This window comes from Mercenaria mercenaria, chromosome 3 (assembly GCF_021730395.1).
Source record: "Mercenaria mercenaria strain notata chromosome 3, MADL_Memer_1, whole genome shotgun sequence".
Lineage (NCBI taxonomy): Eukaryota > Metazoa > Mollusca > Bivalvia > Venerida > Veneridae > Mercenaria > Mercenaria mercenaria.
The window spans coordinates 12,539,274-12,566,276 of record NC_069363.1 but is presented as its reverse complement, the minus strand read 5'-3'; the positions used below and the strand labels follow the sequence as shown (position 1 = coordinate 12,566,276).

At 34.2% G+C, this 27,003-nt stretch overlaps 2 protein-coding genes across 2 annotated transcripts; both read left to right on the top strand.

Moving 5' to 3' along the window:
- Positions 1–304: 304 nt before the first annotated feature.
- LOC123525421 (ER membrane protein complex subunit 5-like) lies at positions 305–15,557 on the top strand. Its single transcript, XM_045304463.2, has 4 exons — positions 305–444; positions 9,790–9,842; positions 10,561–10,664; positions 13,878–15,557. The coding sequence occupies exons 1-4, from the start codon at positions 372–374 to the stop codon at positions 13,963–13,965; spliced, it is 318 nt and encodes a 105-aa protein (XP_045160398.1). The 5' UTR covers positions 305–371; the 3' UTR covers positions 13,966–15,557.
- Positions 10,694–13,871, top strand: LOC128555495 (cadmium metallothionein-like). The gene has a single exon (XM_053537885.1). The coding sequence runs from the start codon at positions 12,350–12,352 to the stop codon at positions 12,992–12,994; it is 645 nt and encodes a 214-aa protein (XP_053393860.1). The 5' UTR covers positions 10,694–12,349; the 3' UTR covers positions 12,995–13,871.
- Positions 15,558–27,003: the final 11,446 nt, after the last annotated feature.

Sequence of the window (27,003 nt, the reverse complement as noted above, 5' to 3'; positions counted from 1 at the left end):
TGGTCCATATCAACATTAAAGGACTGATTACACCAAACAGGAAGTGAAGTAGTCCAAAATGTTCAGAGGGTGGTGTTTTTCAGAACAGATTATTTTTCTTATATGTAAATTACATATAAGATTGTAATATAACATGTTAATATTTTTCTATTTTTGATAAGAAGACATGTCATACTAAATGACCATATATGGTTTTCATATCATTGAAATGCTCTAAAGTACTGAAAATGGGGTCTCAAAATTTCATTGTTTATATGAAATAAAGAAGGAACTGAATTGATAGAGAGTAACCAGAAACTGAATTGGTATAGTGCAACCTAAAGCCCGGTGTTGGGTTAAAATAGTCACTACACAAAAACAGAACGTGAAACATGAATTTTTACAAGCTGTGTGTCGCTGTAGGATTATTAGCCCTTTTACATGCAGCATATTCAGCAGCGCAACGTAATTCATTAAATTTATTTTAATTGAATGTTACATTGAATTGAAATTGACTAATTTACGCACTGTTCAGCTATTCGTCCCAGAGTCAACTCGTACCCAAGGCAGTGGATCGAGTTTTTTTTATAAACATGGATGACGGGATTCATTCTAAGCTTAATTATATACTGTATGTAGCAACCATTTTGTAGTTATAATATTCCTTGTGGCTGAAACTGGAGTGTTCCCTAAGGCCACATTTAAAAAAGTCTTTGTTTGCTGTCTCAGGGCACAGACACTTGGGGGTCAGCACCCCTCCTCCTCCCATGCCGCCCCTGACAACCCTCAATCAATATATTTTTGTTTGTTTTTTAAAACAAACTGAGCACATGTCTTGATCATCCAATGACTTCTGTTACCATTTCAACATGTTTGAAAAATTCCCATACTCTATCAATGCTCAAAAAAACTAAAGACAACTTACTTCGCAATGTAAACACGATTTTCTTGTCCAAGGAATAGGAGAATAGATCCCAGCTTGATGTTGCGCAGTCAAATTTACTACTCAGAGCCAGGACACAGACGATATCCAGGGTTTTTTTCGGCTGTTTTTATAGCCATTATTCGGCTATATTCCCAATGCCAAAAAGTATGTATTTTTCCCAAAATTAGTGCAAAAATTCCCAATCTACATTCTGAAAAAAATTTCATCAGAATTGCACAAACATTGACCAAATTATGGACAATTTTGTAATGGAAGTATGTTAAAAGAGGTTGTACAATGTGAAACAAGTGTATGAGAAAGTGCTTAAACACATCTTTACTATATCCTATGAGACTAAATACTTCCCAATTCGAAACATTTACGCGTCAAAATTGCCAATTTTATCAGCTTATAAAAACACTTATCAGTAAAATTTCTTAATTGGATTAACATCAAAGTTGCCTACAATTATCCATAGCACACGCCAATTATCAAAAGATCACCCCAATCAACCATACCCCACACTGATAGGTAATATACAGACATATGTCATAAAATTCCTTAGGCAGCAGGTAATTAGCTGTTAATTTGTCTTCAGGGTAAATCAGACCAATATGTATTTGCAACAGTTACTTTTTTTATCCATCATAAAGTGTATATTTTTTATATAAATCCATTGAAAAAAAAAAGTTCCGCTTTCTAAATCACCTGGGAAATGCAGAAACCTAAAAAAAAATCACGGTACATTTTAAGCTTGCACAAATTCACAATTTTTACAAATAAGTACTACACAAATTCATAATTTGTAAAGATAAACTTGGGGGTATAATTAGCCTTGATCAGGCTAATTTTAGCTCAAGATGAAACTTTCCTCACAGTAATTTTCCATAAATACACTACCTCATTTCAGGTTTAAATTACCATTAAAAATCAAATATAAACCATATATTTTTTTGACAGATATCATTTGTACATGGTTTAAACTTTACAAAAATGCTTTTATGGGATTCCTTGATGTTGTACTTTATTCATAATTTGCTTTTAAACATGAAGGCGTCAAAAAGAGTATCTATCAGGGAATGGATAGAGGTGGTAAAAAGCGTATCTATGGAGTAAAGGGTTAAAAAGCGAAAATATATTGGTTGAAGGTTGGCAGGGGTGGAGTGGGGACAGGTTGTGACCCCCAGGTGTCTGTGTCTCAGGGCCCTACCTTTTAAAGTTGGGTAGGTAGGTAGGCAATTCTCTTTTTTTGTGTGTATGGGATTATACTTTTGCCGTTAGATATAATATTATGATAGTTATTTACAGAATATTTTCTGCTGTACTGGTTTCAAAGCAATTTCAGTTGGCTAGTAGTATCCGTCAACGCGTTATTTTACGTTTCGTGACGTTCTTCACAATGAAGTCGAGATTGTTTCCATAACGCTACCCTGCAATCCAGAGCTCTGTGAAATTTCAGCAACAAAAGGTAAAAACTTTCCAAGAAAACTCTAATTGTTCATTCCATAATTCAGGTTTTTTTTCGGCCGTTTTTATAGCCATTATTCGGCTATATTCCCAATGCCAAAAAGTATGTATTTTTCCCAAAATGAATGCAAAAATTCCCAATCTACATTCTGAAAAAAATTTCATCAAAATTGCACAAAAAATGACCAAATTATGGACAATTTTGTAATGGAAGTCTGTTAAAGAGGTTCTACAATGTGCAACAAGTGTATGAGAAAGTGCTTAAACACATCCTTACTATATCCTATGGGACTAAGTATTTCCCAATTTGAAACATTTACACGTCAAAATTCCCAATTTTAGGGGTATAGGCTTTGTTCCCAAATTAGCTAGAAAAAACCCTGTAATTGTTTTGTTTACATTCCGCACATGGGGTATTTCACGTGCAACTAATGCGCTAATTAAGTTGAAAGTTCCTCCTTTTGGCAGTCAAAACCAGATGATTTACCAAAAATACATAATAAAGATAAAAATCAGTCATTTTTGTGCATCGGCAATATTTTTTTTTCACAATTAAGAAAGCAAAAACCAATATGAAATATAGATGATTAGGTTACCCCTGCCAGATTTTCTTATCCAATGGGGGTAACTGGTCACATACTATGTGCTATACAAAGTGACGGTTGTATCCCGTACGTAGTATATGTGTGTATAACATATATAAATTATGGGTATGATGTCAACTGGCCGATTAGCTCAATCGGTAGAACATCGGCTTCACAAGCATGAGATCGCGAGTTCAAGTCTGAGGTTTTGCTTTTTTTTATACCTCCTATTTTCAACAAGCCTAATTTAACACCTGAACCTTCAAACTTTGTAAAATTGTATTAATTAATTTCACCAGAAAGATTAAAAAAACATGGATGGTGCTTTTCTAGTCGTATTCACTGTAAAAATGTACATAAATATTAAAACAAAAATTGATGACAGAAACTGCTTCTGTAGTCAACCGATTCAGCTCTATTTATTCACCCCTTTTGGAGCCCCTTTGTGTGTTATTACGTGCGCTAGACACTATTGATATCTATGTTTTCGTAAAGCAGAAGAGCTAAGGTGTTCTCTTTGGGAGCATTTTACGGAACTGAAACGTTCAAGAAAAAAGATATTTTAAAAACCTTCATTTTATGACGGAAACTGCTTTGAAACCAGTAAAAGTAAGACAAAGGATGAAATTAAATAATACAATTTAAACTTTGGCTGAGGTTATCAGCACGACGGTTGTACCGATAATTTTCCTTATCCACACGACCGTCGTTCTGATCATTTTCATTATTCGCATGACCGTCATGCCGATTATTTTCGTTATTCGCACAACGATCTGCTGACATAACTGGAAAGTCATGTCGATTATTTTTGTTACTGATACAACTAAAAATACTGTATACATTATGTGAAATTTAGTTAATCTTTTCTGAGGTTTTCCCTTTTTTCCTTGGAGATTTTTTTTCAACTTTTTAACAAAAAGTTGCAAAACTGCAATTTTTATGCTTTAAACATGGTCAGTGATATTAGAAATCAACTTACTGACGCTCTAAAGACATAACCCCCTTATTTGTATTCATTTTCGACACAAAAATAATTTCCGCAAAGTCTCACTTCTTTTTTTAAGCATGTTACCGAAAACAATTTTTTAAAAGCCTTTTCAGATCTCCATAAAGTACAATTTTAGCATGCACCTACCTGCATTATGTTGAATCACGTACACACAATTTATTGAATTAAAAACATTACATGATAAGTAAAATAACGGCATGAAGGTATGCTAACTAACTATTATTAATTATGCAAGAATATGTGTTCTTTGCATTCTTTTGATTTATTTGCAATTGATGATTTATTCAATTATTTTTACTAATAATGGTTGTTTTAATATCCAATCAAAGTCTATTGATTTGATATCTTAAACAATGAACGTGATGCTATTACAGCTAGTATTTTTAACTAAGATATTCACGATATCGACATTATGGATAAAATCCAGTTTTCCATTATTAACCACCAATAAATGCCCGTTCCCGGTTTTACGGTGAGGGGGGTATCGGCCATTACACTACATGGCTGTAGTGTTTAGATTATCCTTTTTTCAAGTTTTAAACAAAGAAAATGAATCAAAAAGTATTGCAGATTATCATTAAACATTGTTGTAATTTAGATGTAGCAAAAAATATCCTCAAAGTTTACTTTATTTTTGAAATTTTATCTTTTATTCTACACTGCTGCTTCCGCGGCTCGATACCGAAGGTGTGAAATTATTCGCATTTTTCAAGGTAAACAGATTATTTTTGCAAAAAAGATGTTGCCGAGGTCGTGGAATAGTATTTCCATTGTGAGAAAGTAAGAACTTTCCTAAATCCTTATCTTCTGGCAAAAATAATCGCTAATATTGTACACAGTCTTAATATTGGTTAATCTCGCCAGCCCCCCTGACCCTATTTACGGAAATACTGGAAAACGGGATTTATCCTTAATGTTGATATGGTCAATACCTTACGCCAAAATTAGAAATGCTACCGAAACACCCATCGTGCGGATAAGAATACTAATCGGCATGACCGTCGTGCGGGTAAGAAAAATAATCGGCATGACGGTCATGCCGATAGACACTTCCTTAAACTTTCTTACTTATTATAATTATTGTTAACTTGAAATTTGTGCAGCACTTGTCATATCGCAACTTAAAAAAAAAAAGATTGACCAGCATTTTTGACCAATAAAAACTTTTGAGGTGCAGCATTTTAAGTGGGTAGGTAGGGAGACAGCAAACAAACATATCTTTAATTTTGGCCTAACTGACCCTAAGAGTGTAGGGACTTGTGTTAGTCAAAATAGTTTGACGGTCAGATTGTTTTATATTTTTGACAGACAATCTAATCATCAAAACTTCAGAGGACCAAAATAATACAAGATAAATCACAGTACACAGTCATGTAAAGTTATTGGGTTTATCGCTTACTTGCGCATACAGCTGTGTAGACATGGTAAATTTTAATTAAGCATATTCACAAAATCAGCATGATTTATAAGGGAGTAATGATATATTGAAATTCACTGTATCACAATACATTAGTCTGGCGGTTCACATATCACATGAATGCTTACTTATGGTAATCAATTTGTATTGCGTATATGTATTGTATCGTGAGACTAGCGTATCGTTACACCCCTAATGATTTAAACCCAAATCGGCAGCTATGACAATTTCATCGGAGATTTCCTCCACTACTGTGGTCTTTCGAGGGTTTGTGGAGTGAAGATACTGCCTATAAGAAAAATTACTCTAGTATTTCCTAGGATCGCGTCACATTAGTTGGAATAGGCAGTATTCCCATTCACGCTAAAATCTGCGTAATTAATGCATTAAAAGTCACTTGCATGCAAGTTTTAATAATCCACATGTACAGTGCATGCGTAAAAAATCTGACAGAAATTCATTGTTCCTCCATATAGGGCTGAAATTCAAGCAGCCCGATTACTTTTGATCCACACATGCGAATTACAGCATTTCAGACTGTTGACAATTTGCTAGGTGTCAAGACGAGCTGAATTTACATGCCGATGGCATAATTTAAGCTCCGCCTACTTCAGGTACTTGTGAGATTTTCGCAAAAACTATGACAGTCAAATTATTCGTAAAACTAGACGAGATAGTATCATACATGCCATATCTCCCGCCGGAGACTTTTTCTCCTGTATTTTCAGTATGTCTCCCGGTCTCCCACCGGGACATGAAAACCTCCCGTAAAAAAATAAATTCAGAAAAAAAGTCCTCTTGTCGAAAAATGGTATCTCGGACCCAATGTAGACCTTTAGAAAATACTTGAAATTCAATATCGAGTAGCCCAGAAATACTCTTCAAACATAATTTTGATAGTTTTCTATAATCCCTAGCTTGTTTATCGAGAGATACACGCCTGAGGCATTAATTATCTTACACCTACTGTCACCATCTGCAAACAATTAACCATTTAGTCTTACCCGTAGGCAATTGTAAACATGTGCATGCGAGATTTTAGACTGATTTAATAACATCAAAGTCGCTGATCTGTAGTTTTCAAAACAATATGTAAACCAGTCTTAAAATTACGTCATTTTACCACCACCTGCCAAAATGTACTTGCGTTTTTGCTGACCTTGATATTTATCGAGCCATCAGAGGATAAGACAGGTTAGTGCTAACACCGAGTTTATGCTTCTCAATTTAAGTACTTGCACAACATGCAAAAAATCAACCACTATTTAACAAAATTGGCTAGTTAATATCCGACTACACAGAAATTCGGACAAACATGAATTCAGATAAGTGAATTTTATGAAATAAATAGCAATTCATACTGCCCGAAGAATTGACAGCCATTCCGTTGTGATATTTTCATGTTGCAATAATTAACAGGAGAAGAATTCCCAGTTTAAATACATGTAGTTTTAATCTAAATATGGACAATCCAGCAAAGTATTGTATTCTTAAACATGTCAAAAAGATCACACTCTCCGGATGCAAAAGCATCAACACATAAAGCAAAAACAAAGTTCCTGGTTCAATCTTTTCATGGAATTCTGAATTTCCTTGGAAAGTGCTGTAAAGTGCTATAAGTAATAATCATGCATTCTGTACACAACTGTTGGCTCCACTCATCAATTCAATATAGAAAACTTGATGATTTTTTCATGAAAACGGCTATTTAGTGCGTAAAAAATGAGCGAATAAAAGTCTCCCTTACTTTTACCCAAATCTCCCGTAAAAAAGGCCCTGTTGAGGCAAATCTCCCTTATTGACCGTCTGAAAATATGGCATGTATGTAGTATTCAGCCAATCACACGGCTACTAAATGCTAGCGCCACCACGAAATTGTGGTGATAAGGAAAAGAGCTATCGACATTTCCGTGGTGCAGCTATCGCCCATTTCTACCTGTAAACACGTAGTTAAAATTTATATTTTATCTTATATTTTTATTGATAGAACTTTTTTCGAAAATCGGAGAATGTAGTTCCATGTAACAACACTTTTACTACAGTTTGGCTGTAATTTCGTTAAAATATTATGCAAATTGTGGTGCCAGGAGCTTTCCTCCCGAATCTGACAGTGGCATATTTTCATATCGGCCAGTATTTAAACACCATTCCGATGAATAGACACATTGTAAGAACATACCTTTGCATGCAAATGGTGTAGAAATGAATTGCACGTATTCCCATACACCAAAGAATTAGGAAAAACACAGTAAAAAGTTAAAACACGACTATTTTTGAAAGTGGTGGCGCTATAACTCTAGTGGTGGCGCTATACAGTAGTGGTGGCGCTGTTGTATATGATTAGTGGGTAATATATTCAATTTATATATATGTATGAAAATGTCTGTCTGCAAGCCATGGAAATTTCTACAATAATCGATGTTATCAACATATCCCACACTATACCCAAATTACGTTACTCAACAAAATACATGTAGTAACCTCTACATGATCGCAAAATAATCTACATGCATATGGAATCAGATTGTACATCTAAGCTCTATTGATAAATCATATTTAATCGATTGGAATTGAAAATGCACTGTACTCACTTTTCAGAAAGAATTGTGAAAGTAAGGTCTTTTGTTTAAATGACATGCAAACGACGTATAAAAACAAGGGGAAGTAACTTTCAGAATCTTAATTTAAAAAAAAATGAATTCTACAATGTCTTCAAATTATTTCCTGGACACAAATCTTTGTTTGAAATAAATGTATTGCTACTATTTTTCTTGACCTGAATAAAATTAAAGTACACTTACATTTATATTTAAGTAGAATATTTAAAGGTTAGAAATAATTCTACATTAACATTTTAAACATTTAGGAAAATATTTACTTTGACTACAAGAGTCCCAAGGGTCTGTGAGTATTTTGCTCTTTTTTCTTGGATAGAGAATGTTTCATAAAGGTAAATAAACTATGATCGTGCTTTTCTTTCTGTAATAACATAATTCATTGCAGGAAAATTATCAGTAAGAGAATATTGGTGTTTGTTTTGTTCCGGATGTGTCAGCAGTTCCAGGAATAATGTATTACAGGGATTCCCTATCTATTTATGTTCCTCGCAGTTTGTATTAGTGAATGCCATAACAGCGCCACCACTACTGTATAGCGCCATCACTAGAGTTATAGCGCCACCACTTTTAAAAATCCTTGTATATTTCTTCTAACCCGAGATTCTATTATTCATGGTGTGTGCGTATATAATTATTTATCATTTCTACACCATTTGCATGCGAAGGTATGTTCTTACAGTGTGTTTATTCATCAGAATGGTGTTCGAATACTGGCCGATTTGAAAATGTTCCACTGTCAGATTCGGGAGGAAAGCTCCTGACACCACAATTTGCATAATATTTTAACGAAATTACAGCCAACCTGTAGTAAAAGTGTCGTTACACGGAATTACATTCTCCAATTTTCGAAAATAGTTCTATCAATAAAAAAATAAGATAGAATATAAATTTTACTCACGTGTTTACAAGTAGAAACGGGCGATAGCTGCACCATGGAAATGTCGATAGCTCTTTTCCTTACCACCACAATTTGGTGGTGGCGCTAGCGTTTAGTAGCCATGAATCAGTGACGTGGATACATCTTTGACACTTTCTGATAATTGACAACATGTGCGAGTGGAAATCTACTAGAGCAACTTTGGGTATATTCGACACTTTTAGCATAAAAACGGTGAATTTTAATTCAGAATGACCGATATGAACATTTAATGAAAACAAAAGTAGACCTTTTCTGCATCTTCAGTATAAAATGCTGCCAAGTGATAGCGTCTACATCGTCAGTATGATGGATTTTATTATGATGGTTTTTTATCGTGTAAGTTTGACATCTTTCGGGTAAATTCAACACCCTGATGTAGTTTTAAATAAAAATATATTTAAGATGAACGGTATTATTTTATTTACAAAGTTCTACGTTAAAACAGCAAATATCTGAACAGACATAACACAATAGTTTATGCTGTTAGGATGTGTGTAACAGTAAGGGAACAGATCCTTGCCTCTTGAAGTCTGATTCTATAGGAATGTGGTCATACTAAACACTGCTAAGACATGCAAAGACAAGCAAAGATAGACACAAAGACATATATATAAAAGTGTATTAGTATAATATTAATGTTTAAATAGTGATTTTAAAATGGGTTTTATTAAAAAAAAAAAAAAAGAATAAATATGATATTTGAAATTTTGTTTTTTAAAAACTTGTTGAACATAATTATTTTATATGTATTGTGTTACACAGTTAACATCAGACTAGTAACAAGTGAGAGTTTGTAGTCCAGTACTATCATACACATTTTTACATCATTTTATTTGATTGCACTGTTATTTCTGCTTTTCTATTTTTACAGATAGATCATATCTGCGCCTTACAGAACAGGAATTTACAAGTCTGCCCTGGGATGTAAGTTGGTGAAGGAATCACAATTTTGTAAAGGCCTTAAATAATTATATGATGTAATTTTTGAAAATTTCCCAAACTTCTTCATTGCAAGGACTTTTCTCAAGATCATTCAAATGGGTTTTAGAGGCTGCAAAAGTTAGAAATAGAAAAGGGGACTTTGTATCGCATGACAATACTTAAATTCATTCACTTGTTTGTATGTTATCAAGAGTTGAAGTTCAAGAAAGATTATGCTGACAAATACAGTTGAATCTCAGTATCTCAAACTCCAAGGGATCAAGCATTTTACTTAAAGAAAATGGTAATTCGACTTAAAAATTACTGATATTTTGTACATGTGCTTTTGAAAATGTTTTTGAGATAGCTGGAATTTTGAGATAAGCAGGTTTGAGATATCGATTTTCAACTGTATGAAGATTATTTTGTTTCAGAGAACTGTTCTATTAAGTATAGCAGGTGTTGAATAGGAGGAGTCTGAAGCTGTTGTGAGAACATACAAGAAAATCTTTTTAAATCTCATGTAAATAAAACTGTATGTGACTTGTTAAATGAGAACACTTTCAAACATTTACTTAAACAGTATAAAGGCATTTGGTAAATCATATATTAAGGATTTACCATGATTTCAAGAGAAAATGGTCAGGAATGATTCTGATGGATGTTGGTTGTTTGGTCACAGTTATAAATGTATTGGAAGTATTTATTGTCTCTTTTTCAGATACTTATACAGTGTTTACTGTCGCTGTTACTTGTAATACATGGAGTAGTACATATAGCTGGATCATTCCGTGAGATACGTGCCAGTGCAGATCTCGATCATAAGTATGATTTATTCTATCAGCAGTTTGTTCTACTCACTTATAAGTTATATCTTTTATATTTACATGAATGATAATAAATGTTAAATAAAAGTTAAATTAAGTATGCTTGCTGACATTCAGGTGCATAATTTGCTCAACTATTTGAAGAATAAGTAGGGTTATCCTACTTGCCACGGTGTCGGTGTAACACCATGGTTAAGTTTTTTGTACCAGTCAACATTTTGACAAAGTCTTTTGAGATAAAGCTTTGAGACTTTCAACACTTGTGTACCATCACCATGTCAGTTTTAGGCAAGAGTACATAATTCCATCAAGGATTTTGGCTGAATTATGGCCCCTTTTAACATACAAATCTCGGTTAAATTTTTCAGGTCACATTTTGTGTAATGTTTGACATATGGCTTTGAAACTGTTATCACTTGGTAATTATAACAGTCTCTATCTGTAGGCAAGAGTATATAACTCTTGTCAACTATTCTGGCTGAATTATGGCCCTGTTTGGACTTGGAAATTGGTACAATTTTTGTACAAGTCAATGTTTTGTCAAAACTATTTGATATGTGGCTTTGAAACTTTGAACAATTATTTATCATCATGATTTCCATCAGTAGGCAAGAGTACATCACTCTGTCAACTTTTTTGGCTAAATTATGGCCTCTTTTTGGACTTCGAAATTAGTTTAAGTTTTCGTAAAAGTCCACTTTTTGTCAAAACTATTTGACATGTGCCTTTGTAACTTTGAACACTTGCTTATCATCATGATTTCCCTCTCTAGGAAAGAGTACATAACTCTGTCAACTATTTTGGCTGCATTATGGCCCTTTTCGGACTTGGAAATCAGATAAGATAAGTCCATACTTTGCCTAACCTGTTTGTCATTAAAAACTCAAATCAGAATTATGGGAATTGTTTCTCCTGGTGAAGACTGATAGTGAATAACTGTTTTAAGTTTCAAGTCAAAAGATTTGATAGTAACAGAGATATTTGACTTTATCAAAAACTTCAACAAAAAAATCTAAGTTAAAAAGGGGCATAACTCTATTAGTTTTGATAAATAAGTGGCTGTCGGGGAGTCTTTGGAGCGGTTGTTAGCTAAATGTAGCTGGACCAAAATGCTTGTGACCAAGGTTCAGTTCATGGTTGCAGCTGATATCCTGCCAAGTGTTCAATGTGCTTGCTGATTACTTGAATAAGTACTGTTTCCAGTAGTAGAAAGTTGACTAGCAACCTGAATTATTACCCAACACCTTGTAGAAATTGCTGGTCAATAGCTAGCTATATGACAGATCTATATTCAGCATTTATTGAGCTAATATGTCAAAAATTTAAAAATATTATTTCAGATGTCATGTAATAAAACATTTAATGAAGGCTCGCCAGTCAATAGTGAAAACTATTTATTGGCAAGCCATTTAATAAATGTATAAATGATGCTTGAAACGTAAATATTACACTTGCCATGTGCTTTGCTGGGATAAGTTGTTCCATCCAATCCGAACGGGAATTTGTCAACTACTAATATTGAGTAAATGTTGCCTTGGGAGCATGAATAAATGTAGCTTTGCGAGAATGAAATAAAAATTGTCTTTGGAACATGAATAAAAGTTTTGACTTGGGGAGTATAGATAAATGTTGCCTCGGGAGCATGAAGAAATGTTGCTTTGTGTCAGAGCATGAATTAGGAGTATGAACAAATGTTGCCTTAAGAGTATGAACAAATGTTGCCTTAAGAGTATGAACAAATGTTGTCCTAGGAGTATGAACAAATGTTGCCTTGTGAGTATGAACAAATGTTGCCCTAAGAGTATGAACAAATGTTGCCTTGGGAGTATGAACAAATGTTGCCTTGTGAGTATGAACAAATGTTGCCCTAGGAGTATGAACAAATGTTGCCCTAGGTGTATGAACAAATGTTGCCCTAGGAGTATGAACAAATGTTGCCCTAAGAGAATGAACAAATGTTGCCCTAAGAGTATGAACAAATGTTGCCCTAGGAGTATGAACAAATGTTGCCTTGGGAGTATGAACAAATGTTGCCCTAGGAGTATGAACAAATGTTGCCCTAGGAGTATGAACAAATGTTGCCTTGGGAGTATGAACAAATGTTGCCTTGTGAGTATGAACAAATGTTGCCCTAAGAGTATGAACAAATGTTGCCTTTGGAGTATGAACAAATGTTGCCCTAAGAGTATGAACAAATGTTGCCTTAGGAGTATGAACAAATGTTGCCTTGGGAGTATGAACAAATGTTGCCCTAAGAGTATGAACAAATGTTGCCCTGAGAGCATGAACCGATTTTGCCTTGGAAACATGAACAAATGTTTCCTTTGAGCCATGAATAAATGTTGCCTTTGAAGCATAAATAAATGTTGCCTTTTGAGCATAAACAAATGTTGCTTTTGGATTATGAACAAATGTTGCTTTTTGGGCATTAATAAATGGCAACTTGCCTTGGGAGTATGAATAAATGTTACCTTGGGAGCAGAGTCTTTGGAGCATAGATAAATTTTGCTTGTAGAGTATGAATAAATGGTGCCTCAGGAGCAGCAATAAATGTTGTCCTGGTAGCATGAACAAATGTTTCCTTGAGAGCATGAATAAATGTTCACGTGGTAGCATGAAGATTTGTTGCAGTGGTAGCATGAAAGAAATGCTGCCTCGGGAGCATGAATTAATGTTATCTTTTTAACATGAATGAATTTTGCCTTAGGAGTATGAATAAATGTTGTCTCAGGAGCATTAATAAATGTTTCAAAAGTATATCATTATCAGTATTAGGTACTTCATTAGTATGTATGATACAGTTATTGAATTATGTTGAGGTCAATATGTGTTTTACGGACCTGTAGACGCAGTCCGAGGTCAGTATCATTTTTGCAGGTCCGTAAAAACACATATTGACCGAAACCTAAGTCTATAATTGTTATATTATATGCCCTTCTCAAATGCACTCATTTAACATAAGTCTATAATTGTTATATTATATGCCCTTCTTAAATGCACTCATTTGACTGGCCCATATTTCATACATATAAGAAAAGTGATATCACAAGAGTCATTATCACTTTTGCGGGTCAATATCGCTTTTTGCGGACCCGCACATGCACCCCTTTCGACCAACAAAAAGAGCACATTTGAGAAGAGTATATAATATTATGAAATAAATATTTTTCCACACAGAAAATATTTTAGTTGTTGATGTTTTGTTTTACAGAACCTGGGATATGCTTGGAAACAGACAAGGATTTTTATCATTTAACCATCGAGGGAAAGCTTTATATAGGGAATCATCAGGTGAATGAACCATTCACATCATTATAAACTTTTGACACTTGACTGTGTTCCATCTTTTCATGAAGAAGTGAATGTATTATGTAGAAGTATAGGGAAAGAAAGAACGGCAGTTTAGCACCACATTTTGTTACTAAATTAGTCAAGGTCAAGTCACTAGTGTGTCTGATTCTGAATGCCATGAGCAACAGAAAAAGTCCAGAAGAAAATAAGCATGCATGTGAAATAGATAAAATACAATGAAAGAAAAAAGGTTATACTTGACAAAACGTTTTATCTTAAAAAGTAGGAATATTGTACAGTAAGCAACTGTAGCAAATTTATTACTTTTAAGAAGGACCTGTTTAAAGCTATCAATTATGCATTCACATTTCACATGTATACATTGTAAGTCAACAAGTAAATATCTGATTGTGATCTTTTAAACTGTGAAAGAAAGATTCAAGAATATTTTTATTGGTGAAAATTGAATATACAACCACAGACTTATGTTCAGCACTAAAGGTATTTCCTAGAATTTGTTTCTGTGGACAGATTTTTTTATTTAAGAAATAATATATCTCATTTAGTGATTTGTTGCTGAATAAATCATTGTTTTTGAGTTCAGATGTGAAGGAATTATATCATGAGGGCGCAGCCCAAGTGATACAATAATACACATCTGAACGACAAGCAATCACTTTATTCAAGAGCAAATCACTAAATGATACATATTATTTCGATTCTAACATGTTACCAAGGACTTTAAAGTACATCCTTGACGGCATTCATTAAATATTTGCCCATTTTCAATTGGTTTCTTTTCCAGTGCACCGCTATGCCATTTGACGCTATGATGTAATAATTGTGATGTCAGAACAGAGAATTGTTTTATAATAATTCACTGTTTTCAGCCTTCTTCGTTTAATAGGAAAATGAATTGGATCGTGTTAGAATTTTACATAATTATTTTTACTTCATTATATAACTGCCTATGGGCCTAGTGGTAGAGTGCCCACTTTGAGTGTGGAGGTTGTGGGTTCGCTCCCTGGCCGCGTTGTACCAAAGACATGAAAAATGGTACTCGTAGCTTCCTCACATGGTGATCAGCATTAATAGGATAGTTCTAGGACTTGTAAGCCCGATATCAGTATAATGTAACGTTTCTGTGGCATGATATTTCAGTGAGTGAGGCAGCACTATAAAGTTGGGCATTGTGCTTACTGCTAAAAGTAGACACCATGGTTTATCATTGAAGGTTCCATGTTCACCGCCGTTTGAATACATCTGCGGATGTCTCTTGCTTTTTGTACTTTTAGCATGTGTAAATGTTGAGTTCTGCTCAACCCGGGGCTAGAGGTAGTGGACGGTAGCATGCATTTCTACTACCGTCCATGAACAGGCTCAATCAAACCGAGCCTGCAACATTTTCGTATTTGTCGTGTTGAGCGACCTGTGAAGATTCTACTTTTTCTATTTTATATGACTGAAAAACTGTTGAAAAAGATGCTAAACCCAAACACTTCAATATACAAACTAATATACACTATCCAGTTCAACAATTATAATGGGTACGTAACCATGTTTGGTATTTAGATATATGAGAAATAAATTTCATAACAGATTGGTTAAGTTTCTTAAATTTTCACTTCAGTTATAGAATATTCCAATATGCGTTTCTCTGTTAAAACACTCTTATGCTAGAATGACGTCACGTTAACGTGCGGTGACGTCAATGTTTTTGTTGTGACCAAGAAAGAACGCTACTATATTTTATGTACTGTATTAGATTGAGGGCATATTAGAATCGAAATAATTTATAGCAAAACTGTGTTTTAACACTATACACTCGGGCGGTTATACGTTGTACAAATAATTTCTCTCGGGCTGCGTCCTCGTGAAATTATTACGCCCAACGTATTACCGCCCATTGTACATAAATAGTGTTGAAACACTCTTTCGCTATAAATTATTTCTTAATTACATAATTGATACAAATAATGCTTTTAAATTAAATTCTTCGAGTCCATCAGATGTTAAGCATCATTGGATGCTTATTCCTTTATTTATCATTGTTATATGTTGTTCAGTTTCTTAATTTTGAATTAAAGCAGTTTTTTTTCACAGATGTTTGGTGAACTTATTTAACATGGAGAAAATAGACATAATTTTATCAACATATTTGTCATGCCAATTTGTGGGTGTTGTGTCTGGTTTCACTTGCTTGAACTATGTTTTATGTTTACTAGATGCAGTATTTATAGAATTCACAGTTACAAGGTTCTGTTTTTATAGCATCAATCATTCATAAAATGACAACTTCTGAGAAGTCAGTTTTCAAAAGGAGCAATTATGTAAATTTATTATAGTATAGAATGGCTGGCTGTATTGTTATTTTTGCAGGCAGGTCACTATGAATTTTTACCTGCCTAAACAAAACTGCCATCCTGTTTAATATATGTGCTGTTCATTTTACCTTTATGGAGCTTTAATACATTTGCTGTAATGATTTGTTTTTAAGGGCATTGTGCATCTATAAATGTTCATTAATTATGTATTTAAATTATACTTTGTGAAAATATATGTTACAATAATATAGATATTTAACAAATATGAAAAACTTCTTGTTCTAAATTTTGTTCAGTTAGTTGGTTTGTCTTTCCATCTAAAACACTATGTCTTGACACTAACTTATAAACCAGTTATGGGATTCCAAGAAAATTGCACAAATATTACGTATTATCAGATGTGTCACAAAGGTTGGGACTGTACCTCAAAGGTTGCAGACAATGACTCTTACCTTGACCCACAGGAAAGAACAATTCTTTCAAGCAATTTTAGCTTAGACTGGTTAAATGTTACGTATGTAAGCTGGTATCTCGGTAATCACTAACTGGAATGAATTAATCTTCAAAACTTTTACTTCGTTGATTAGACATACACTGCAGGTTCCATAACCATATTAAATCTTTACAAAGATATGCCCCTTTTTCGACTAAGCAATAGTGAGAGCTATTCTCTCTGAACGTCATATAGTCGTACCTTTTTAAAGATTTATTACATGTGCAAGACCATCGTATGTATTGATTGTATGGATTTTAATATATAAGTGATTTGATATTGGCCCTGTTATTTGTCTGAGGGTAATCATACTCTGCTTCGGGCAAATACGACTGTCCTGAGGACAAATAACGGGGCCAATATCAAATCGTTTATTGACAATTTCATTAAATAACTACATGAACTTAAAGAATCAAAATTTAAACACTCGGTTTATTAATTGTAACAAAGAACAACTCTAAAAACACACAACCTATTTTAACCATTTCTATTATGGAAATGTTAAGTAAAGTAATCAAAATATATATCATAGTGCATTTTGAAAATAAACCAATGTTTCTGTTATGTTCAGGAAAAAGAATGAACCACCATCACACATGATAATTAGAAGAAAATAATTTACTTGCCAAGAAAAGGACAAAATGGCTGCTGTTTCCGAACTTCCAGCCAACCCTCTGTCTGATACAGATATTGGCACTGTTATTGGACAGGCAAATGCTGTTTAAGGGTTAATAATTAACTGTTACGTAATAACGCAAAATTTAATGATGGCCCCTTCGACTGGGTTAAATTTTAACAGACGCGTAAAAATAGAATAAAAAGACGTAAAACGTGATGTTACATTTAGCCTCGGGGAGACAAATCAATCGGCATTGTCGTGAACATACGACCAACTCCCAACAGTGTTACTTCCCATTAAACAGCTCTATATAAAATAAACGTTTAAAAACGTAGTACAACTGAAATAACACCAAGAAAAATATGGATCAGGTATTTCTACATCGACATAAGTGAACCTCTTCCAAATAAATATGGGTATGAACACGTGTGTAATATGGTTTGATTACATTTTATATATATGAAAAAAGTCTTGAAAATTATAATAACATGTCGAGTGTAAGTCCGCAGTGAAATGAAAATACAGAAAGCATGAGAATACCACATTAACTGGGGAAAAGTGAGGATCTTTCTGATTGCCCGAAAGTAAAGTCAGCAATTAGAATTATGTTTTGTAATTGGGATTAAGTCGTATTTTCTGCAGTGGTGCAGTGAAACGATGGCAAAGCATGCAGGAACGATTGAGAAGCTCGAAGCTGCGATGGCAAAAACTTCGTGCTTCAACATCATGCCTCCGTGCTTTCGCATTTATCAATGGTTTATTCGTTTATTAAAGTCTCGTCATTGTACAACATTACAATATACATTTGATACAATTCCTATCATAAAAGTACAATGTCATTCAATAATTGAATTATAAGAGACTATTTACCATGTAAAATAACAAGTCTTACACCCCATCTTGACACAAATGTACAAAACTAAAAGTTTAGAGACAATCATTATTCAGGAATAATAATAATTTTCTAAGTGTAGCTACGCCTGAAATTTACCTAAAAACTAAAACAATACGTGTAGAAAGTAACGCTGGTCCTCGCATACAGAGGGACCTGTCGCTCCTTGCCTGAAAATAGATCAACGAGATGATGCCATCATTTTAGTATTACACTATCATTATATATTATGTTAGTTAAAATAGCATAGCATGATATTGTACGACGTATAACTTAAATAGAAAAAAAAATGAAAATCTCTAGCTAAAATGCATAGAAACAAAATTGACAACGGTCTAACGCTGAAACTATCATTTGCGCATCCCGTTTCACCAATTGTTTTCATATAGTTTTCATTAGTATATGAAACAAGGTGTGAAGAAGACACAAAGCGTTATTTTGTTTTCAGAATTTCAGTCTGGTACCTTACTTATGTTGACGGTTCTTTTTCCCTATTTATTTTACTATATGTTCCCTATTTTTTACTATATATATGTATATATGCCATAGGAACAAATGCTGTCGTGTCGCTGGCATCCATTCTTTGGGCTGTCTTCCTTGCTTGCTATGTAAGGTCTTCATATGAAAGAGGTTCATTGAAAGATTTTCAACATAGCAGATCTTATTAATTATGAAATGCATGTTTCATACGATGTTACACGGGTATATTACCATCGAAATAAAAACATACAATGCCAAAGAGAAAACAAAGGCTCTCATAATCTGGCTAATTACAAAATGTTATCACCATATTGATACACACTAAATGTTAATGTTTCTGCTCTTTAAATCCAAAAATAGAAAATAGTTTGATGTAAAGAAGGATAGACTAATTCAATGGCCAAGCTCATACCCAAATGTAAGGTTACACCGAAACAGCAGAACATATGGACAATATACAAAGGCATATATAATTCAAACAGCGACAGGGAGCGGTTAAATCCCATGAGAATTAATTGGAAAACTGAGATGCAACAAAAATGACACGGAAATGATATACGCATGTCACGACTATACCATGGGTTTGAAACTCTTTAAGATAAGATCAAAAGATTTGTCTACCTTACTGACATTGAAAATATACATTCGAATAAACATCAAAGGTTTTTTTCAGTGAACCTCGATGAACCTGGCTCAGGAAGGTCAATTTTTCTACCTGCCTGATCTGATATTAATGCCTAATTGATGCGCCTATTCTTCTGTATTATCCTTTAGTTTGTTTATAATAAAAATAATAATAACTTTATTATATTCATTTAGTTTACACATTACACTTTATTTACGGAAGTAAATCGTGATAGAGCTAACGATGCGTTTATTTTTTCCGTACTTAAATCGATTTGATTATGCAAATTAGGGTAGATCCGTTAATTACTTGAAAACTGGAAGATTAATTTTATAAAAATGTCTTATTAAAAGCTGTTCATCCCTCTTATAGGTGAAAATCACGTCTATATAACCTGCCTTTAAAGTTCTCCTTTTTTCCTTTTACCTACAAACAGTGCAGTTTCCCTAGGGACGTACATGGCTGATGTTTAAAGGGCAAGGAATTATTGACAATAAGTTAATTTTAGATGAAAGCCATACTCAAGCCTTTATTAATGCTGAAATATTTGTTTTTTAATCGGACCTCTATTGAAAAAGATATGGCAGTCTGAAATTTAAGAAAATGGCTGGTCTTGGTGGCAGCCATTTTAGTGTGTGTTTTATAACGTCATTTACACACTGCTTTCAAATATAATAATGCCAAATATTTCTTGAGTATATGATATAAGACATGGTAATTTCTTTCATTACGGCTGGAAAAAGTAGATTAATTATTTTTCAGAAATAAGTAAATACAGTTGTAGACATTTAATAAATTTGCCATTTTTTGTTGCCATGGAAACAAAATAACCGCCATTTTAATCAAATGTACATTACTTTCTCATTTTTAAGCCGATTTTGAAAAAAAATTCACTTCTTTAAATGATTTAAGAAAACCTAACAGAAGGAATTAACATAAAAATAGTATTGCCTTTCCTTCTAAGGTCGCTGGTTTCGAATCACTTGCCTCTCTCCGGTACGGGTTTGAAACCTCGCTTCGTGTGGTAAGGCCATCCAGTTTGTTGGTGGTTCTACCAAGATGCCAATCCTTGACTGTAATAATGCCTTGAGGAGCACCTTGGGTCTTCGCTGGAAAAGGTGGCCATGTGACTTAATTTGTCAGTATAACTCTGAAACCAATAAAATCAGTTAACCTTATTCAGTAAGTATCAAAGCGACATTACCGACTATTTTAAGTAAAATATGTCCTTTTTCTAGATCTGAGCGAACATTCCTGTTTTCTATTGACCTTTTTTTTTTTACTTTTAAATAGCTCTATGACCAGGAGATGATGCTGTTCTAATACATACCTTTTCTTACTGTGATCCTAACCAACGGGATTGACTGTATATTTGGGCATTAAGTATTTGCGCATATTTTAGTTAGCAACATTTAATCATTTTTGGCGATTTTGTAAATGAGATGTGGATGCGGATTAAATTCCGACTCAAAACCTTATTTTTAAACTGGTGCCTAACTTACTCTAGCAACAAGTTTACACGAACTTTTTCATCCATTACTTGGATATTTGTGTTTAAAATTGTAATCCAACATCATTTTGATAATCGTTAATAATACATTGAAAGAAATAAAAATATAATACAGCTTAAACTAAATGTAAGAAGTACGGATGCATTTTATTGCTGCTGATTTTTTAAATGACAAAACTGAAATATACATTAAAGATAAAATATCCTAATGACATTTGGCATTTAAATAACATGTCATGGGTAAATTACGGGTACCGAAAAAACTTTGATCTGTTCCCAGTACGTATCTATTAATCATCAGTATTTGTAAGCTGTATTTTGCGCATTATCTGGTTAAAAGAAACTGCCTAGATCTGCGTGATTTTACGGTCCGCCACCTTGGGTGGTCTGTACAGACTACCAAAAAGGCTGCGCCGGATCTCACTCACAGTGTTCAAAATTGATATAAACAAAATGCACGTGGAATTCATGACACGGTGATGTAATAACGCATTCAATAAGACATGGGTATTGGCTATATAATAGACTTTTTTATGAAATAAACGTTTTGGTCAAAGAGAGCTCATATCGAAATTCGCACATTACGCTTTATATTATTTTCTTTCTTTTTTTCATTTATTTATTTTTAATGCAAAAAGTATTATAGCCCACGTTCTTGACCGTGAACACAAGACTGACAAAGGCTCCGTTTACACCAAAAGTGTCCTCCACGATATGGAGGCTCCATCAAAACCGGTTTGCATTGCCTTGGCTATATACTTCCATTTTAGCTAAAAGAAATGATTCAGTAGGTCCCAATAAATCATAGTAGCATTGTCATCCCAACGAAATTCAATACAGAAAATTATTTGGAAACCTTTAATTACCGATTTAACTTTGGGCATTGTGGAGGGTGAGTATTCTTTTTTACTGTCAAGTTTGATCGTTTTAATTTAACATTTTAAACAAGGTGATATATTTTTATGGATTAAGTTACCTAGGGTAGTAATCTAGTATTAATATAATTTGTTTAAATTCGTTTCGCAGTTTGTGAAAAGGGCAGACAGAAAGGTATTATTCAAAGAAACATTCCTTCTCACAGTATATTGAAGCTGAGTGACTAGTGACTTAATCTCAGTATATCATTGAGACAAGTCGCAAAAATAACGACAATGATGACAGGATGTCCATAACCTGAGTGCTGATTATTCATATTGGCAATACAGAATGCATTTAAATGGCACCGGACTTAGTTGCAGTTGTCAAACACGTAAGAGGCTACACTTCTTGAAGTACCTTCATTAAACTTAAATCTTATGTTAAGAAGATCTAGGACAATTATAACAAGGTGCTATGATGCTCAAATAACTCCAGAGTTACGACCCTTGAATTTGTCAAAATCTTAAACAATTTTCATTCAGCACAGAATATAAATGGATACGTTATTCCTATAGAATGGTATTGTGATATACATGTAGACTAATGCCAATTACATCAGAATATTGTTGTTCTCTCTACTGTATTGGAAGAGACACAGACCCACCATTATTCCAAATACAGTCATATTTGCCACGCAACTTGTTGTGAAGGTAGGGATATAATAACATATTGCGCAACATCATGGTGAAAAGGGGAAGTTTACGTAATTTCAACTTTAAGTACTGGACTACTGTGAACGTGAATGAATTTGTCTATAGCACGCCGTTTATACGCTTTTTTTAACATTATCTTTACCCGTAAGCTGTCATCTTAATTACGCCTATGATCGCTGTTCACTATCACCAGCATCCTTTCGAAATAGTTTTCCCTTTGCCTAAAGGCATGCGTGATTGTCAGTTGTTTTTTTTCCATATAGATATTTTAGACCAAAATGTATCATAAAAAAAGAAGAAATACTTTTTATTCTTAATGTATCGTAAATTACTCATCCTGTATCAGTGATCACGGAGAAGACATTATATAATGTACGAAGGGTGTTGATCAATATCTGGTATAAGACATTGGAAGATAGCTTGAGTGATCAAAACAGTTACGTCTGTAAATTCTAATTGATTTACCGTGTATAGCCTCATACAAAATGAGTAGTAAACGTTAGCGTTGTAGTAATATTCCTTTCGTACCACAACCATATAGTTTAGTTTAGTTTAGTTTATACTAATTTGATTTAGCTCGATTGTGATGAAAGCTTCAGGCTTATTGTAACCACGCTTCCTGTCCGCTTCCTGGAAAAAACCGGTACTGGTGTCATATGAGAAGTCATGGTCGTGACCCCAATGGGGCTCAAATCCACGACCTCTGGATTGAGCAGCCGACACCTTATCCACTAGACCACGCTCCCCTTATATATTGCTTCTTTGAGTTTGCTTTTAACCAAGCTTTGAAGAAACCCCAGTTTCGTTAAAAGAATAAACATTTTTCAATTCTTCTTACAATTTAAATGGATTTTTGTATAAATAAGTTAAAACCTTTTTAACCTATTCGGTTTTCAAAATTTAAACAAATATAGCCTATAACCGGTCAGCAAAGAGTTCTCTTGGAAAATAACAGACATTCCCGGCGTAAGCTGGCTTCTTCACATGGAGAATTCTACACCCTAAGTGAGTAAGTAATTGATCATACGGACCATTTTATGAGAAAAACGGTATTGGTTCTTGCATGGTAATTAGTTTAAAATGACCTCTTCTTTTGTTCGCGAAGAAACAACTACAGAGTAATTCAGTTATCAGAGAAAAATCAAGTTCTGTCATATTTTCCAAATAACTGTTTTCTGTATTACCAAGGCAACCGACATTGCAAATCGTCTATGCACCATGAGAAGACAGAGGTTTATAAGAAGTATTTCCTCTGCTATATGTTGCTATTCTGACAAGAAGGAAGTTACACATCTCACTACAATGCCGAGTGCTACCTTATCCCAAGTTTTCTTCTAAAACTAGGTGCAGCAATATAGGTACAGACTCATTAAAGACTTCAATTCAATTATGGTTTGCTTTCATTCAAAAGATTATACTATAAGCAACAAAGAATCCCCACACCCTTGAATAAATTAATGCAATCTCGCTGTTGTTGCTTGCATTTGTTATTCTTACACACCTTTAGCGTGTGATCGATGGATGCTTCACAAATTAACCGTGGGGGAAAAAGCCAATAGAGACAACGCTGAAAAAAATGTCAAAGATTCAGATGATCGCTCAATGTCACGACTCCTAACAGAAGATGAGACCTTGATATACTTTGATTAGCCAAAGTCGCGTTGACAACAGACAGTGGCTCCGTTGACCAGTAATTGCAAAAAGATCTAAAAGTGTCCATAGGTTTTATATTCCACCTTGTTTAACTCAGGGTGTACTGTGCTACAAAGTCCTATACCGTCAGGAAATATAGTTACTTGGAAGTTTTATAGAGACAAAAGACTGAAAGCTGTTTAACGAAAAGGACTGGTCTTCGCGGTCTCCAGTTGATCTATGACAATGCTGCGGCTCCCAAAAGTGCCAATGTTAAAACGTTTCTGAGAGATGAGAAAGTGATACAAGTCAGTCACCCTGCTTATCCACCAGATCTAAGTCCTTGTGACCTTTTCCTCTTTCCAAGGCTAAAAAGATGCTAGCTGGACGCAAATATTTTTCGAATAATGCACTCGGGGTGGTACTTTTCAGTTACTTAAGACCATCGCAAGGACAGTCTACTTTGCAGCGTTCAACCCTTGGATTTCTCGACTGCGGAGGACAAGGGTGAATACTTTAAACGGATAAACTGAATTTGAAGTCTGTATACGGACTGTGTACTATATTCCAGCACGACTGTCATTTTTTTAGAACGGCCGTCGTATGTATATCAAAAACATTTTGTCTACTGTAGTACATGTTCGCAAATTAGACAAAATAGCATATAAAAGAAATGCAGAAACTGCCACAAAAATACCCAAAAAATGAAACCTATAAGTTAATGACGGGATAAATATAAAAATATATAAAATCTACTGTGTCTGTTAGTGCATTAATACAATGCATTCACAGTGGGTGAAGTAATGATGTGATTTATGCGAAAATAATGATTACACAGGATATCCTGAAGTCATCATGACGAACTAATTTTGCACAAGTATCTTTGAGGGTTTAAAAAGTGTTTCACCCCCGTCATATTTACTTTCGACATTTTGGGCCAAGTACAGCTACCCCCTGTAAGCTACTACTGTTGTTAGTATGTGCACTTGAATACAGTCGGGAAATGAACACAAGTGATTAAAACATAAAAAAATAAACAAGGACATGCTCTCTTCAAATATTTGAAGGCTGAAATGACATTAAATCGTTCCACGGAATGTATGATCAATTTGACACCGTCCTTTAAAGAAAATCACAAAAATGCGCAAAATTGTTTATCAAAGTATTAACTCCTAATACCGTCAATAAATAAACTTATTTACACGTTATAAAAAGATTAAGTTAAAACGTATCATCATTATATGAAAGGGGGAAAAAGTTTATTAAAAGTAAATTCTTAAACAGAAAATTTAAGTAAAGAATGACGTTTGCATTTTTCGTCTGAGGATATTAAAATCTTCAATGCTATCGATCTCAACAAACCAAGCATTCCCGCATCCTTCCGAAAGTATCTTACAGTATGAAAAAATCCATTTTCTGGAGCTCTCTGGTTCCAAAACAATTAATGTTCTAGGTCTTGGGTTTTAGTTATGCACTTTTAACGCTAGTCAAACAAGGTCCATTAGTTATATTTAAAGTTAGGTTCAATGGTTTTGTATCAGATGGAGTTTTATATATAAACTGCAACATCATACAAACATCATTTCTTTACCAAAATGAAACAGGGCAACAAGTAACATTTCAGTCAGTGCAATTGTAGACTGGATAGATCGAGTGCCATGTATCATCTTCCAAAACAAATTCAGAATCGAATGTAATCATGATCAGAAATAATCAGAATGATGATATAATAATTTGTTGAGGTTTCTTTTCGAATCGATTTGTGTTTGGGAAATATTATTTGAAACTGAGCATAAATGAGCCGTGCCATGAAAAAACCAATATAGTGGCTTTGTGACCAGCATGGATCCAGACCAGCTTGCGCATCCGCGCAGTCTGATCAGGATGCATGCTGTTCATTAAAGGTTTCTCTAATTGCAGTAGGCTATAAAAGCGAACAGCATGGATCCTGACTAGACTGCGTGGATCCGCAGGCTGATCTGGATCCATGCTGGTCGCAAAGCCACTATGTTGGTTTTCCCACGGCGCGGCTCAAATATCTTATTCTGATCTATGTATTAAAATTAAAGCGTAATCTCAAAATATGTTACGTAAAAGTCTGATAGGTTGATAACGCATTTAATATACAAGTATTATGATGAAATGTAATAATGTTGTCACAAGAGGTCGTTGGTCGGCTGAATACACCACACACACAATACATATGTAGGTCGTGATATAAATTAAACTATCGTGTCGGGAAGACTAGTCATAAAACCAGTGTATTTAACAGCTTTCATGTATACATTGATATTTAATTTTGCATTTACATCAAATACTGTACATAGTAAACATTGTTGCAAAATCATCTGATACAGTACCTGATTATCTTAAAGACTGATGATCAGATATTGGTCAAGTAATGCATTTGTTCAAACTTGAACTGCCAATCAATGTTGGACAGCACAACTGAATGAACGGTAGCTAGATAAATGTTGCATGATCAATGTTGAACAGCACAACTTAATGAACGGTAGCCGGATGAATGTTGCACAATTAATGTTGAACAGCACAGCTGAATGAACGGTAGCCGGATGAATGTTGCACAATCAATGTTGAACAGCACAATTGAATGAACGGTAGCCGGATGAATGTTGCACAATCAATGTTGAACAGCACAACTGAATGAACGGTAGCCGGATGAATGTTGCACAATCAATGTTGAACAGCACAGTTGAATGAACGGTAGCCAGATAAATGTTGCATAATCAATGTTGAACAGCACAACTGAAAGAATGATGGCCATACGGAAAGCTTGTTATTTAATGTCGAATAGCAACATTGAACACACACTAGCCACCTAGCCACGTGAAAGTGTATAACTCAGCCTAATAGCATTACTGAATGTCATACAAAAATGT